Source organism: Protopterus annectens, chromosome 13.part0 (genome assembly GCF_019279795.1).
Source record: "Protopterus annectens isolate FY-2018-M chromosome 13.part0, PAN1.0, whole genome shotgun sequence".
NCBI classification, from domain to species: Eukaryota; Metazoa; Chordata; order Ceratodontiformes; family Protopteridae; genus Protopterus; species Protopterus annectens.
The window spans coordinates 715,275,446-715,291,198 of NC_056747.1; the positions used below are offsets into that span (position 1 = coordinate 715,275,446).

The window sequence follows — 15,753 nt, forward strand, 5'->3', positions numbered from 1 at the left end:
CAGTTAACAAATGTCATAAATAAACCTATCTTCACTTTCTTTTATTATGCATATTTAATCTTTCACTACTTGCATTTACAGCCTTCTGGAATTCACTGTCATGTGTTGCACATATCTGTTTGTCTCTTTACCCTTAACTCTGGTACAGTTTGGTACAATTGAGATGAATTATGTTAAAATCTGCCTCTTGTAAAGTGTGTAACGTTGAAGCAAATGGGAAAGATTTGTCCAGAACATTTGAAATGGAAGTTAGAGGGGGTACCGCAAAGAGACTGAGTGCTTCATAGCTGTAGTACAAGTCTAAATGTTAACAAAATTGAATTGAACCTCTGTGAGTAACATTTAAATATTTCTCTGTATGCATTGTTCCTTTTATAGAAAAAGTTTAGTCGTCTGCGGAGAGTGTCTGATGATGAAGATGAGGAAGAAGAGGACTTTGATAGGATAGGGGATGAGAAAGATGCAATAGCAGAAGAAATTTTCCAGGCTGGAGAAGGTGAAGAAGAGGAAGCTGATGGAGTGGAAGCGCCAGTCATAGGTGGTGAGGAAGAAGGGGAGGAAGGGGAAGAAGAAGAATCTGGTGAGTATTTGTTATTGTCATTCCATTCTAATGTATTTTAAATGTATATGTTCATACAGTCCTAGAATTTCTGAAATTTGATCTACCTAGTTTTCCTGATTTTGGCATATATTGTCATTTTTGAACTACCACTGTTGTATTTTCCTCTCCTAGTGTGCAGTTTTTAGTTTTTGTTAGCCCATCCTTACTGTTAGTTCTCAGGTTTATTGTTCTGTCAGTCCATTCATTCCCTTGTCATAAGGGACAATTGCTGGGCTGACTGACAGTGCGACTGTCATACTATGAAATACAATTTTTTTGTAGGCCTGTCGCTGCTGACACATGCCTATAACGTCCAAGAGGTGGTGTGCAGTGGATATTTCAAGTGAAATACAAGCCTGTAAATGCAACATAGTCAATTCTTTTGACCTCTTGTAGTTTGCGTCTCTTTATGATGCCTTTCTCCACTGTTGGATTCTGTCATGTAGTGTATGCTTGGACAGTACTCCCTAACCTTTCCTCCAAGGAGAGGGGAGAAGGCACCAAGCCTTCTTATTTTGTTGTTTCCCTACATCACCACCACCACCAAGTGGTCGACCTGCCACTTGAACTTGTGTTATTTGGGTTGCATTCAGTCCTTCAGTCCTGTGTGCCAACAGCGTTTGTTGTTGTGTGCTTGCGCAATTCATTTTTTTTATTCCATGACCTGCTTTTGAAAATTGTCCCAAAAAGTACTTATTGGATGGCACACTACAGAGATTTTTTCTGCAACTGTTGCTCTTGTGGAATTGCATTTACATGTTGCGCAGTTGCATTCTGTCTCGCTCCTGTATTACTTTCTGCTCCAGAAGTTTACATTATAGCAGTATTGATGTTGTAGTTAGTGTTTCAAAACAACGTTTATCTAGTCTTGCTAGTATACAATTTGAAATTGATCATCAGACTTCATTTCATTTAGGAGCCAGAACATTGATCTTAACTGAAGTACTATTTTATAATCCACTTTACATTGGAATTTTGGGAGTGTAAACTGAATGCGTCCTTTTTTCTCTATTCCTGCCAATTATGTATTCCTTATTTACATTATAATTTATTCTGTTCAGTTTGCATATAACTTGCAACAGCAGTGTGGTGGCAATCTGTGAATTTAACAACCTGGGGGAAGGGTGCTTTTTAAGCCTACCCAAGTTTGCCAGAAAGAATAATGATGTCCTGTATACATTAGGACATTGATGGCCAGACATTTGTAAGATGCCTTTCTGTTCTAATGTTGCAGTATTCTTATTCTTTACATGAGGGAATCCTGTGCCATGGGTGACCTGATGTCCGGCCAGTATACAAGAGTTTTTAAGTACTGCTTGTATGTGAGAAGTCGCACGAATGGCTTAGAAGAACATCGGCCATAAAAGTGACATCTGCATGTACAATCCTAGGAACTTTTCTGCCACAGTCCGAATGCCATCCTTGATTGTCAGATCTGTTCGCTCGAGTCGTTTGCTGCTGGTCTGCTTTTAAGATAAGTGCCCCATTGTTTAGTTTTTTACCTCTTGCTGCTGCTTTCTGTTGTGAGGGTTTCTTGTCATCCAGGAAAGGCAGGTGCCAATGTGGAAGACTGATTCCACACAAGGATAGCCACAACCTCTCTCTCTCTTGTTTGTGGCCTAAGCACGACCATACATATTGCTCTATTTGCTAGGCTTTCATGCCTAAGACCTACATAGCCATCTTTCATCCCTTAAGATTTATTTAGAGAATCATCGACTGAAGCATTTAGATAGGAATGTTATGGATGGTACATCTGGGGCTTCTGTTGAGCGTGTGTTGAAGAGAAAGGGCCTGAATCTTCAGCTGCACCTTCTACCTCTGATGTCTCGCTTGAGGTCAGTGAAGACCTGGAGGTCCATCTGGAGGTTAGTTCGGGTTTTTCTGCGGGTGCCACGTTGGATGCCTTCAAGGAATCGCCCTAGGCACATCCTCGAAGGCTATGCAGATGTCTTCATTGGGATGGTCGGGGGAATGAAGGCTTGTTATTTCGGAAATCCCTAGGGCCCTAATCAGGGAGGATATTCAGACTAATGTTGAGTGTAGGTCTACGTCGGGTTCCTTCACTTTTTATCAAACTGATGTCAGAATAAAAAAGAAGCAGAAAACCAAGCACATTTCTGCACCCAAGACTCCACAGTCAGACTGGGAAACTTTTTCTTAAGGCTTGCTTAATGCACTCATGGCTCTTAAGCCTCCTTCAGCTGATCCAGTTTCTCCTTTAACTTCTTCCCCACTCAAGAGAGTTAGTGTGCTGGAATTATCTGAGGATGAGGGTTCTGCGGAGGATGAATCTTTGGCCTATTCCACTGAAATTCCATCCCCCCTTGAGTATGCTTTCCTCGAAGGAGAGTCAGATGGCACAGATTCACCAGTGGAAGAGATCACATTTGGGGAAACTTTAGCTAAAACAAATTCTTTAAATGGGACTGCTCTCAGGTTTCTAATGTGCAGAAAAGATGATATGATCTTTTACAAATGGATTCTCCTTCCCCTTCTGTTGTACCTCCAGTCTTACCAGCCTTTTTGAATGCTTTTTCTTCAGCATCCAAGTCCCCAGACTCTCAAGCCCCTGTCCCTAAAATGCCTGATTTGGTTTTATAAATTGCCAGAAGACTGTAAATTTCTGTACAGATGTACTTCAGCAGATCCTGCACTGGTTTCCATTGCTTCTGACAAAACTTCCAGACTATTGCCATCCACTAGTCCTCTCCCTTCTGATAAGGAGAGCAAGACCATGGAAAGAATAGGGAAAAAAAAGTTTATACTTCTGCCACCTTGGCTTTCTGTGGTATAAATTACTAAACCCATATAACCAGATATGCTTTGTCTCTGCTTTTTCAAGCCTGTCAAGCACTTTCTTAACTTACAGACTCTGATCTTAAAACTCTGCTTATATCTCTTTTAGGAGGTTCTTCTCAGGTGGTTCACCCCTCCATTAAATGCAGCTATGATGCAGCAGAAGCATCTTCCGGGGTAGCTGCTTCTGACTCAGTTCTTAGGAGATGTTCATGGTTGAGGCTTCAACCACTTCCAGATAATATCAAAGCAAAATGAATGGATGCTCCTTTAGACAACAATGCATTGTTTGGAGCTGCAGCTGCAGATTTGTTTAAATCTTTGCAGGAGAAAGGCAAAGAACTGCAGGACTTTAATTTGGTAACAGGCGAGGCAAAGATAGGTTTTTCAGAGAAATTATCCTCAGACTTCCTTTGTTAGGAAAAAAACTTACCTGTCCACCTCCAAAAGTAAAAAAAGCAGGTAGGAGAGCTCCTCAGTCTAAGTCCTCTCAGCCAGGTCCTGTACAGAAGCAGCTCTTTCCAGACAAGCCAGGTAGTTTGTGACGACCACACTCATCTCAGTCTTGTTCCTCTTTCTCTGCATCTTTCCCTCTCTCTTCAGTTTGGGAAACTATTACTCAAGACCCGTGGCTTCTTTCCATTCTCAAGCAAATGTACTTCATGGTCTGGAAAACTCTTGCTCCATTCATGGGCATTCCGCTACCACCTCAAGACTGACTGCATCTATTTCCACAGGTGCTTTAGGAGTTGCTACATCAGGGCACAATTGAAGAAGTCCCTGTGCCCCTTAGGGGAAGAAGTTTTATTTTATTTCATAATGTTTCTCCTACCTAGTTAATATGGCTTTTGGAGACCCATTCTGGATTTTTCTCACCTCAATAATTTTCTGAAAGTTTCTACCTTCTGCCTGCTGTCCTTGCAAACCTTGTTTCCTCTTACTCTTCCTCAGGCTTGCATGGCTTCTCTGGACATCAAGGATGCTTATCTTCATGTTTCCATTTATCCCATTTACAGGAAATGTTTATGTTTCTCTATTGCTTCCTTTCACTTCTCAGCTTTACACTTTGGTCTTTCCACTGCCCCAAGGGAAGTCACTAGATGCCTCGCTACAGTCATTGCTTACTGCAGACTTCAGGGTATCCAGGTTCACCCTTAACTGGGATGTCCTTTTCTAGCACCTTGTCCAGAGACCCTTGAACAAAATCTGCAGTTCACTGTTTCTCTTCTGCAAAGGTTGGGGTTAACAGTAAAGTTCAAAAAGTTCTTCCTTTCCCTTTCACAGGACAATGTCTTCATGGGGTGCAGGTTCCAGACAAATATGCTGGCATCTTTGCTTCTTCCAAAAGTTCAGTCTGTCACATCCCACTTCCAGAGTCTTCTCCCTCTTCCTTATCTTATAGCCAGGGAGTTTCTCAGACTTGTAGGTTTCATGACATCCACCATTCCCATGCTACCTCTGGCCAAACTTCACATGAGGAAGTTTCAGTGGTACCTGAAATCAGTTTGGATGCAGCATGCACATCCACTGGAATTTGTGGTTCCTCTTCTCCCTCATCTCAAAAGGAAACTCCTTTGTTGGAGTCAGGAGATTTTCCTGAACTCTCCTTTACATCCTCCTCTTCCCACTCAATAATTGTTAACTGACGCATCCATCCTAGGATGGAGAGCAAACTCTGCTTCGATGAAGGCACAGGGCCTCTGGTCTCCTCCTGAAAAGGAGGACCATGTCAACATCAAAGAAACGAGAGCTCTCATTTTAGCTTTTCAAGCTTTCCATCCTCTTTTCCGTCCAGGAACTCTGAAACTGTTTACGGACAGCACCACAGTTCTCTAGTATGTAAACAAACAGGAGAGGGTGAAGTAGTACCTTCTGTGCAGGTTAGCTGTCATGACTTGGGGACTGGCAGTTCTGTGCCAGGTGACTCTTCAGGCAGTTCATATCTCCTCCAGTCAGAATTCTGTTGCAGATGATCTGAGCAGGTCCATGACTCAAATGAATGGATGCTTCACAGGGATGTGTTTCTAGATGTCCACCGGTGGGGTACTCTTCAAGCAGATCTTTTTGCTTCCTCTCTGAACAGACTTCATTTTTGTATCAGAGTCCTTGGTCATTTGATTTGGAAGGTGGACATCCTACCAATATGTCCTTCTATTCCAATGTTGCAGTATTCACTAGTGGGTTTACCCTTCTTCCCATCAGTTTGTTTGGCCAGGTTTCCAAAGCTTTTCCAGTCCCTGACTGTGCGTCGGACGTTTGACGTGTTGGCAGGTACGTGGGCCATAAATGTGACATCTGTGTGCACCAGTCTTCAGAAATTTTCAGACGTACGCCAGGTGTTCCTGCTACTCACAGACATCGGATAGGTTTTGCATTAAGATAAGTACCCCATTGGGGATTTTCTTCACTTCTTTTGTATTTACTAAAGTCTGTTAATGTCCGTTAAGAGCAAGTGCAACTGTGGTTACCAGATTCCCCACAAAGATACCCATGACCAGTGTCTCTTTTGTTTGGGTAAGGATCACGATTATAAAAACTGCACCATTTGTAAGTCATTCATCCCGAAGACCCTTCGTTGCCGACTTCAGGCCCTTGACTTATACCTTGAAAACCAGTGCCTTAGACAGCTCGTTCTCTGAATGGAAGCTGTTTCCGATGCTCCTTCTGAACCACCCATGAAGAGGGCCAAGCCTGTGACGCCGTCTACTTGTACCGCTCCTCCCTCTGTCAATTCTCAGCCTGTAGCCACCATTAGCATGGCCGAGAAACTGGCGTTCGCCACTTCAGATAAAGCGGGTACCTATCAGGAAGGCACACAATCCAGAGCGGGCGAGACGTCCGGGGAGGATATCCCAGCACCTGATTCAGATGCCGGGGGGGAACCAGCTTTTGGGATGGACGCTTTGGAGCAGGTCTCAGCCGCTTCTTCTAGGATTTCAAGGCGGACCACCAGTCAGACGCCAGTTAGGCCTAAAAAGAAAAAAACAGAAGATGAGGTAAATCACTTCAACCCTAGAGGCCTTGCCAGACTTGGTAGAACTTCAGTCAGAGCCTCTACAACGCCTTCCTGGCCCTTAGGCCTATGCCAGACCTCTCTCATGTTGCTCCACCTCTTTTTAGTACGAGGCCTATTCAGCCAGAGACAACTCCTAGCCAACCTGCAGAAGAGGAAATGTCTGACTCGGCAGAGGACTCCTTGTCCCACTCTTCACAAATTTTTTCCCCTCTGGGGTATGGATCCCCTGAAGAAGCCTCTGCTGAACCTGACTCCCCTGTGGAAGACCTTAACTTCAGGGACACAGTCAATCTTATGAAGAAACATTTTAAATGGGATTGCTCAGACGTGTCTGAGGCTAAAAAAAAAGATTCTTTGAATTAATCCAGATGGAGTCTCCTAACCCGGCTCCTATTCCTCCTGTCCAGTTGCCTTCCTGGATGGTTTTGCAGCAACATGCATAAACCAAGAATGTTCTTCATGTTTCTCTTTTGCATCACACTTGGGATGTTCTTCGTGTTTCACTGTTGCAGCAATTACATTTGGGTAATCTGCTGGCAGGTTGCCCTCAGTCGGCCTGATTAACAAAGTCTTGGGTCCTGAGTCGGTTGCTGTCACTTCTTCCATGACGTCAGGTAGTCATGGGTATAAAACATGCAGCCGACGCCATTTTCATCAGTCTGTCTTACCACGCGGTGCCCGAAGCAAAAGCAGTTCGCAAGTGCCGGTCGGCGACTCCTGAAATTTTCGTTTTAGAGTTTCAGAACCGAAGTCTTCAACATAAAGCTAAGTACCCCATTGGGGAAACTTTTTTTTCTTGCTCCTTAACGATGTCAGTAAAAGTTAATAATTGTATTACTTGTGTACCTCATAAGGATTTTCATTTGTACTGTATTCCTTGCCTAGGCCCTGACCACAACGTGCCTTGCTGTCGGTTTTGTGCTAAATTTAACCCAACACACTATTAAGCGTCAGTATATTTTTGCATCTAAATATTTTGACTCAAGATTTAACTATCCAGAAATGTCGTCGGTTAGCAATCAGATTACCGGAATACACAAAAAACGCAAAGAAGACGACGGAGACAGACCATCGATGTCCAAAACCGACGAAGCTTCTCCTAAGCCAGTCTCGGTTCTTTCTACTGAGACCCATTGGAACCCATGGATGTCTCTACCTTAGATGGGTCCGGGCAGCTGAGCAGGCACCGCTTCTGAGGGTGTTTTTAGGCCTAAAGATTTGTATATTAAACTGACTCCATCTTCAAAACCTAGGCCAAAATCAATTTCTATGTCTAAAAAACTGATGCTTGCACAGGCCCCTATGCCTAACAAACAAATGATCAAAATGGTTGAGGATTTAATTACCTTGATCAGGGGTTCAAGGCACTGATTTTGAATCATCAGATCAGGTTTCCATTTCTTCTGATTCCTCTTATGATCAGGAATTATCTATTCCAACTTAGGAGGACTCTGATGCAGAAGAATCCGTCCCTTCTGCTTCTCCTCTTGAGGATTTTTCTTTTGGAGAAACTTTGCATACCTTAAGGGAACATTTTCACTGTTAGTCAGGATTTTTTAGAATCTAAAAAGTCTTACGGATTTCCTTCTTCCTCAGCATAGGCCTTTGGCTATAGCTCCTGTTTTAGACATTGCTGATGATGATTTCCTGACTACCACAAATTCCTTTTAAAACCTTACTGCTGACCCTGAAACCATTTCTTAGGGTCCCAAGTGTGTTAAGGCTTCTACTGCTAAAAATCCTACCCCTTCTGATAGAGACTGGATAGATGGGGTAAGAAGTTTTACACGTCTGCAACCTTGGCAATCAGTGCTTTAAACTGTCAATTTCATATGCTTAAATATCAGCAACATGTCATGGGCTTACTTAAACAGAAAATTATGTTGATTTCTGATTGTGTGCAAAATAGAGTTACAGGATTTATTGCATTCAGCAGAGCTAGTTGGAAAGCATAATTTTGGAATGTGGTTTTGATTCTTTGGAGGCGTCTTGCAGGGCCGCAGTTACTGGATCTGTGATTAGAAGGCATGCCTGGTTCAAGGAGCAAAATCTGCCTGATCATGTTAAAGCTAAATTGTTGGATGCCCCTTTGCAGCATGATACTCTGTTTGGTAATAAGGCAGAAGAGGTTTTGAAGAAAATGGAAGACAGAGCTAAATCTATGCAAACTGTAAAAGATTTCTTGCAAGTGCAGCCACCTAGGTCCAGGGACATCTGGAAGCTGCAACATGGAGATTTTCATTGTGTTACACTGTTGCAGTCCGTTATCCAGCTCCCGGTGTCCCGCAGTCAGCCAGAATACCAAAGTCCTTGGTATATGACATCGGCTGCATTTGGTTTTAAGCCTGATGTCAAGTACAAAGGAAGATAACCGACGCTATTTCTCCAGGCTTTCTTGCAGAAGCATTTTGCACTAGTGCCAGTCAGCTGAGTACCTTCTTTTTGTGTTCCACTTGCTTAGTTGAAGACATCCTCAGTTAAAGTACCCCATTGGGGACCCTCCTCTCGAATGTCAGAGAAAGTTAATAACTGTCTTGCCTGTGGAAAACAGATTACTCACCGTGATTTTCACTCTTATTGTATCACTTGTGTTGGCCTTGAGCACGTCCCTAATTGTGTTCTCTGTGCTATTTTCAACCCAAGATACCATACGCCATAGAGCTTGGATCTTATTCAAGCATTTCAGAGTTTGGCTTAAGGTCGTCGTTATGTCGTCTTCTGGACTCCTGACTTCTGATGTTCCTAAGAAGTGCAAGGATAAGGACCGCGACAGGCTTGGGGTCAAATTAGCCGACGACGTCCCTGTTAAGTTGGTTGTTCAGTCCTCGGATGTTCAGCAGCAGGCATCTACAAAGACTTTTTCTGAGTCCACCATACCGCAGGCTTCTACTTTGTCTTCTGACCCTCACCCAGTTGCTGCCTCTGATGGATCCGGAGCCTTTTCTCCACCCAGAGACCAGATCCAGACCGATGTCCTTGGTTCAGACTACTGCTGTGGCTAGGCCTCCTGTGTCCCTCTGGCTTTGCCAGCCTCCCCTCAAATGCCTCCGTCTCAGATGATTAAAATGGCTAGTGATCTCTTAACCCATGTCATGGGCTCACAGCCACCTCCTTCTAAGAGGGCTAGGGAATTGTCCCCAGAAGTTTTATCTGCCTCAGACTCTGAGGATGTTCTTCATTCCACATTGCTGCAGTCCTAACTATTGGGTAGTCCGCTGTCCAGTCGGCCCGAATACCAGAGTATATGGCTGACGTCGGTCAGGGCGCATTAGACTGACGTCAGTACGTCAGGGTACTAATGCGCATGACCGACGTCATATCCTCAGTCTTTTGCCGCATGGTCCGATGCAGAAGCAGTTTTGCGAGTGCAGGTTGGCGTTCTGAAATTTTCTGAAGTCGGAGTTTCAGACCGAATCAGAGTTGGCTAAGTAAGTTGGGGAACATTTTGGTTTTTCTTGCCTCAGTATTTAACCGGATGTCAGAAAAAGTGAATAACTGTATTTCTTGTGGGAAACAGATACCTCATAGGGATTACCATACCTTGTGTATACCTTGTTTAGGCCTGAGTAACGACGTTGTTGGATGCCGCTCTTGTGCTAGGTTTAACAAACGCACTATTAAGAGAAGGTTAGACTGTGCCAGGTTAGTGTTTGGGAAGCGTTGTAATTATAAAATGCTAGGGTTGATGAACCGGGTCCCGGACGTCGGTTCTTTAGAAGGCTCAGTGGAGCCAGAGGTTTTGCCAGGAGTTTCTTTGGAGTCTCAGGCAGAGACTTTACTGTTACAGGATGTGCCTTCTCAGGAGGTAGGTAGTTAGAGCCTCTCCTTCTGTTTCCAAAACTTCTTTGAGAGGTAGGCCAAGTTTAGCTTCAGTGGGAGCTTCTCCTAGCATTTCAGGTTCTGTGCCTAAGAAACATATGCTTAAAATGGCAGAAGATTTGATTACTATGATTAGAGGTTCTATGCCCTCCTGATAAGAGGCCTAGGGTGGAACCTGAGTTTGATAGTTTTGAGCAGTGTTCAGAGGCTTCTGAGTCTTCTGCGGAAGATTTGCAGGAGTATCCTCCTTATTCTGATTCTGATGTGGATGATTCCACTCCTACAGCTTCTCCTCCTGAGGATTTCTCATTTTCAGAGACTCTGCATTCCATGAGGGAGCACTTTAAATGGGAAGGCCAGGATTACTCTGATTCTTTAGGGAATTCTTGTTTTACCCCAGCATAGGCCCTTAGCTGTACCTCCTGTGTTGAATGTGGTGGAAGATGTTTGCAGAGGCTTCCCTGAAGAACCTGATTCTTTGCCTCCTGCTCCTGTTAAACCTGATAGGTACTATAGGGTGCCTGAAGCTCATAAGTATCTTTTTAAGAGTCCTAGGGCAGACCCAGAAACTGTTTCTCAGGGACCTAAAGGTGTTAAGGCCTCTGTGGTTAAAAACCCTGTTCCCACTGATAAAGAGGCAAGGGCTTTGGATAGATGGGGAAAGAAAGTGTATACTTCTTCCACTTTAGCCATGAGGTTGAATTGTCAGTTTCACATGCTAAAATATCAAAATTATCTCCTTTCACAACTGAAATCTAAGGTGGATGCTTTGGCGGAAGGTATTGAGTATAAAGAGTTGCTGGATTTAGTTCATGTGTCTGAACAAGTGGGTAAGCATTCTTTGCAATGTGGTTTTGATGCTGTACAGGCCTCCTCCAGGGTGGCTGCCACTAGTTCTGTTCTTCAGGCATGCCTGGTTGAGGGATCAGAATTTAGCTGAGCATGTTAAGACAAGGATTTTGGATGCTCCTTTACAGTCTGATGTGTTGTTTGGTTCGCCTGTGGAAGCAGTTTTAAAGAAAATGGAGGACAAAGCTAAGTCTATGCAAACTGTTAAAGATTTTTTGCAGGTGCAGCCAAAGTTTAGTAGAAATTGGCCTACTAAGGGATGGACATATCCTGCTTATGATACCCAGTCTAGGGTCTGGACGTGGTAGGTTCTTTTAGGCCTAGAACAGGGAGTTCACCTGCTCAGACTTCTGGTGAGGGGGGCAGGGTCGTCCTTTAACAACAGAAATGAATGACCTGCCTTTCAGCTGCCAGTAGATTCTCGCCTGGCAGTCCTTTGGGAGGAAGACTGTCTCTTTTCTTAGAATATTGGGGTTTATTTTCTCAAGACATTTGGGTGTTGGATATCATTCACGTTACAGGGTTTATTTTCCATACATGCCCCCCTTTCAGGCATGCCAGAGACTTTCCTCTTCCCACAAAGGAAAGCCTCACAAGCAAATTTCTCTGTTACTCCAAATAGGATTTTATCTCGCCTGTTCCTAGTACCAAAGAAGGGAACACGCGGAGACCAATTTTGGATTTATCTATCCTCAACACTTATCTGAGATTCCCAAGTTCAAGATGTTGACGTTACAACAGCTTTTACCTCTGCTGGGCAAAGATCACTGGATGGTAACTTTAGATCTCAAGGAAGCTTACCTTCATTAAGACTAAGTTGCAGGAAGTATCTGTCGAGCTGGAAATTCTCATTATCGTGAGTTCTCTGCATTGCCCTTTGGCTTATCTACTGCCCAGAGTATTCACAAAGGTTCTGGCTCCAGTGATAGCTTACTTCAGGCTAAAAGGAATTCAAATCTATCCTTACTTGGACGACTGCCTGATTCTGGCTCAAGAAAAAGACCTTCTACAGCATCATGCTATAAGATGCCTAGGGTATTCTCAGAACTTAAATAAAGTCCAGTCTAGTACCCTCTCAAGACATGTGCTTCTGGGTGTAAGACTGAATACAGCAGCCCAGATGGCTTTTTTAACCTCGACAAACAAAAGAGTCTATCCCTTTACTTCCATCAACTATCTCATCAGTCCGTGCTGACTGCAAGGACAGTCCTTCAAGCATTAGGGTTCATGTTTTGGTGGTGGGCTCAGGAATGTCACTTTAACGACAGATGCCTCTGACATTGCTTGGGGAGCTCATCAAGCAATGATTTTATGGGAGACTCCAGCTTGCAACTAACTCTTCAGGCAAGGTTTCAGAACAGAACTCCTTAGCAGATGTGTTAAGCAGACAAATCATGGATCCCATTGGAAACTGGATCTTCATGTATTTCAGAAATTGACAGTGTCAATGTCAGTAAAAGTTAATAATTGTATTACTTGTGTACCTCATAAGGATTTTCATTTGTACTGTATTCCTTGCCTAGGCCCTGACCACAACGTGCCTTGCTGTCGGTTTTGTGCTAAATTTAACCCAACACACTATTAAGCGTCAGTATATTTTTGCATCTAAATATTTTGACTCAAGATTTAACTATCCAGAAATGTCGTCGGTTAGCAATCAGATTACCGGAATACACAAAAAACGCAAAGAAGAAGACGGAGACAGACCATCGATGTCCAAAACCGACGAAGCTTCTCCTAAGCCAGTCTCCGGTTCTTTTGCAGCCCCTGATACCCGCTACTTTTGATTCGCAGGCCTCTACTGAGACCCATTCGGAGTCCGGTATGCCGCGAGACACTTGGAACCCATGGATGTCTCTACCTTAGATGGGTCCGGAGCCGCTGAGCAGGCACCGGCTTCTGAGGGTGTTTTCAGGCCTAAAGATTTGTATATTAAACTGACTCCATCTTCAAAACCTAGGCCAAAATCAATTTCTATGTCTAAAAAACTGATGCTTGGGCCACGTGCACAGGCCCCTATGCCTAACAAACAAATGATCAAAATGGTTGAGGATTTAATTACCTTGATCAGGGGTTCCCAACCCCCTCCTGCTAAGAGGCCTAGGCAAGGCACTGATTATGAATCTTCAGATCAGGTTTCCATTTTTTCTGATTCCTCTTCTGATCAGGAATTATCTATTCCATCTTAGGACTCTGATGCAGAAGAATCAGTCCCTTCTGCTTCTCCTCTTGAGGATTTTTCTTTTGGAGAAACTTTGCATACCTTAAGGGAACATTTTCATTGGGAGTGTCGGGATTTTTCAGAATCTAAAAAGAGGCTTAGGGATTTCCTTCTTCCTCAGCATAGGCCTTTGGCTATACCTCCTGTTCTAGACATTGTTGATGATGTTTTCCTGACTACCACAAATTCCTTTTTAAAAACCTTACTGCTGACCCTGAAACCATTTCTTAGGGTCCCAAGTGTGTTAAGGCTTCTACTGCTAAAAATCCTACCCCTTCTGATAGAGACTCCAGGGCGCTGGATAGATGGGGTAAGAAGTTTTACACGTCTGCAACCTTGGCAATCAGTGCTTTAAACTGTCAATTTCATATGCTTAAATATCAGCAACATGTCATGGGCTTACTTAAACAGAAAATTATGTTGATTTCTGATTGTGTGCAAAATAGAGTTACAGGATTTATTGCATTCAGCAGAGCTAGTTGGAAAGCATACTTTGGAATGTGGTTTTGATTCTTTGGAGGCGTCTTGCAGGGCCGCCATAACTGGATCTGTGATTAGAAGGCATGCCTGGTTCAAGGAGCAAAATCTGCCTGATCATGTTAAAGCTAAATTGTTGGATGCCCCTTTGCAGCATGATACTCTGTTTGGTAATAAGGCAGAAGAGGTTTTGAAGAAAATGGAAGACAGAGCTAAATCTATGCAAACTGTAAAAGATTTCTTGCAAGTGCAGCCACCTAGGTCCAGGGACATCTGGAAGCTGCAACATGGAGATTTTCATTGTGTTACACTGTTGCAGTCCGTACAAAAGGGTTATCCAGCTCCCGGTGTCCCGCAGTCAGCCAGAATACCAAAGTCCTTGGTATATGACATCGGCTGCATTTGGTTTTAAGCCTGATGTCAAGTACAAAGGAAGATAACCGACGCTATTTCTCCAGGCTTTCTTGCCACGGAGCCCGAAGCAGAAGCATTTTGCACTAGTGCCAGTCAGCTGAGTACCTTCTTTTTGTGTTCCAGTTGCTTAGTTGAAGACATCCTCAGGTAAAGTACCCCATTGGGGACCCTCCTCTCTTGCTTTAACGAATGTCAGAGAAAGTTAATAACTGTCTTGCCTGTGGAAAACAGATTACTCACCGTGATTTTCACTCTTATTGTATCACTTGTGTTGGCCTTGAGCACGACGTCCCTAATTGTGTTCTCTGTGCTATTTTCAACCCGCATACCATACGCCATAGAGCTTGGATCTTATTCAAGCATTTCAGAGTTTGGCTTAAGGTCGTCGTTATGTCGTCTTCTGGACTCCTGACTTCTGATGTTCCTAAGAAGTGCAAGGATAAGGACCGCGACAGGCTTGGGGTCAAATTAGCCGACGACGTCCCTGTTAAGTTGGTTGTTGGCCCAGCGGTAGTCAGTGAGGCACTTTCATTGCCCCTGCAGTCCTCGGATGTTCAGCAGCAGGCATCTACAAAGACTTTTTCTGAGTCCACCATACCGCAGGCTTCTACTTTGTCTTCTGACCCTCACCCAGTTGCTGCCTCTGATGGATCCGGAGCCACTAAGCAGGCGCTGGCTTCTGAGGCCTCTTTTTCTCCACCCAGAGACCAGATCCAGACCGATGTCCTTGGTTCAGACTACTGCTGTGGCTAGGCCTCCTGTGTCCCTCTGGCTTTCTAGTAGGCCTTCCAGCGCAAAGTCTACACCAAAGCAGGTGCCAGCCTCCCCTCAAATGCCTCCGTCTCAGATGATTAAAATGGCTAGTGATCTCTTAACCCATGTCATGGGCTCACAGCCACCTCCTTCTAAGGGGGCTAGGGAATTGTCCCCAGAAGTTTTATCTGCCTCAGACTCTGAGGTTTCCAGCAACTCTGCTGATGAAGAAGAAACCTCTCAACTTTTTTCTGGTTTTGAGGATTATGATGCAGAAGACTCCATCCCTTCTGCCTCCCCTCCACAAGATTTTTCTTTTGGAGATGCTCTGAATACTCTTAGACAGCATTTCAAATGGGAAAGCCAGGACTACCTTCAGTCTAAGAAACGGATTAGGGAATTCTTGGATTTGCCACAGCATAAGCCTTAGGCTATCCCTCCGGTTTTGGAAGTTGATAATGTTTTCATGGAGAATTCTTTGACTCCTAATTCTGTTCCTCCTTCTCCCAGAAAAGCCTGACAGGTATTATAGGGTTCCTGATTCTCATCACTTTCTTTTCAAGAATCCTACTTCTGATCCAGAGATCATTTCTCAGGGTCCTAAAGGTGTTAAAGCCACAGTTGCTAAAAATCCTGTTCCTTCTGATGGGGAATCTAGGGCCTTGGCTAGATGGAGTAAAAAGGTTTATACTTCCTCCACCCTGCGATTAGAGATTTGTTAATTGTCTTTTTCATATACTTAAGTATCAGCAGCATACTTTGGAAGCAATTAAGGCTAAAATTGCCGGTGTTCCTTCCCTGATG

At 43.9% G+C, this 15,753-nt stretch overlaps 1 protein-coding gene across 1 annotated transcript in view; it reads left to right on the forward strand.

The window, feature by feature from the left end:
• The window catches only part of SUPT6H (SPT6 homolog, histone chaperone and transcription elongation factor), a 2,620,423-nt gene that overhangs the window by 212,894 nt on the left and 2,391,776 nt on the right, over positions 1-15,753 (forward strand). The window contains exon 4 of the mRNA XM_044054882.1: positions 379-580. Coding sequence (XP_043910817.1) covers positions 379-580 — 202 coding nt within the window. The remainder of the gene's footprint in view (positions 1-378; positions 581-15,753) is intronic.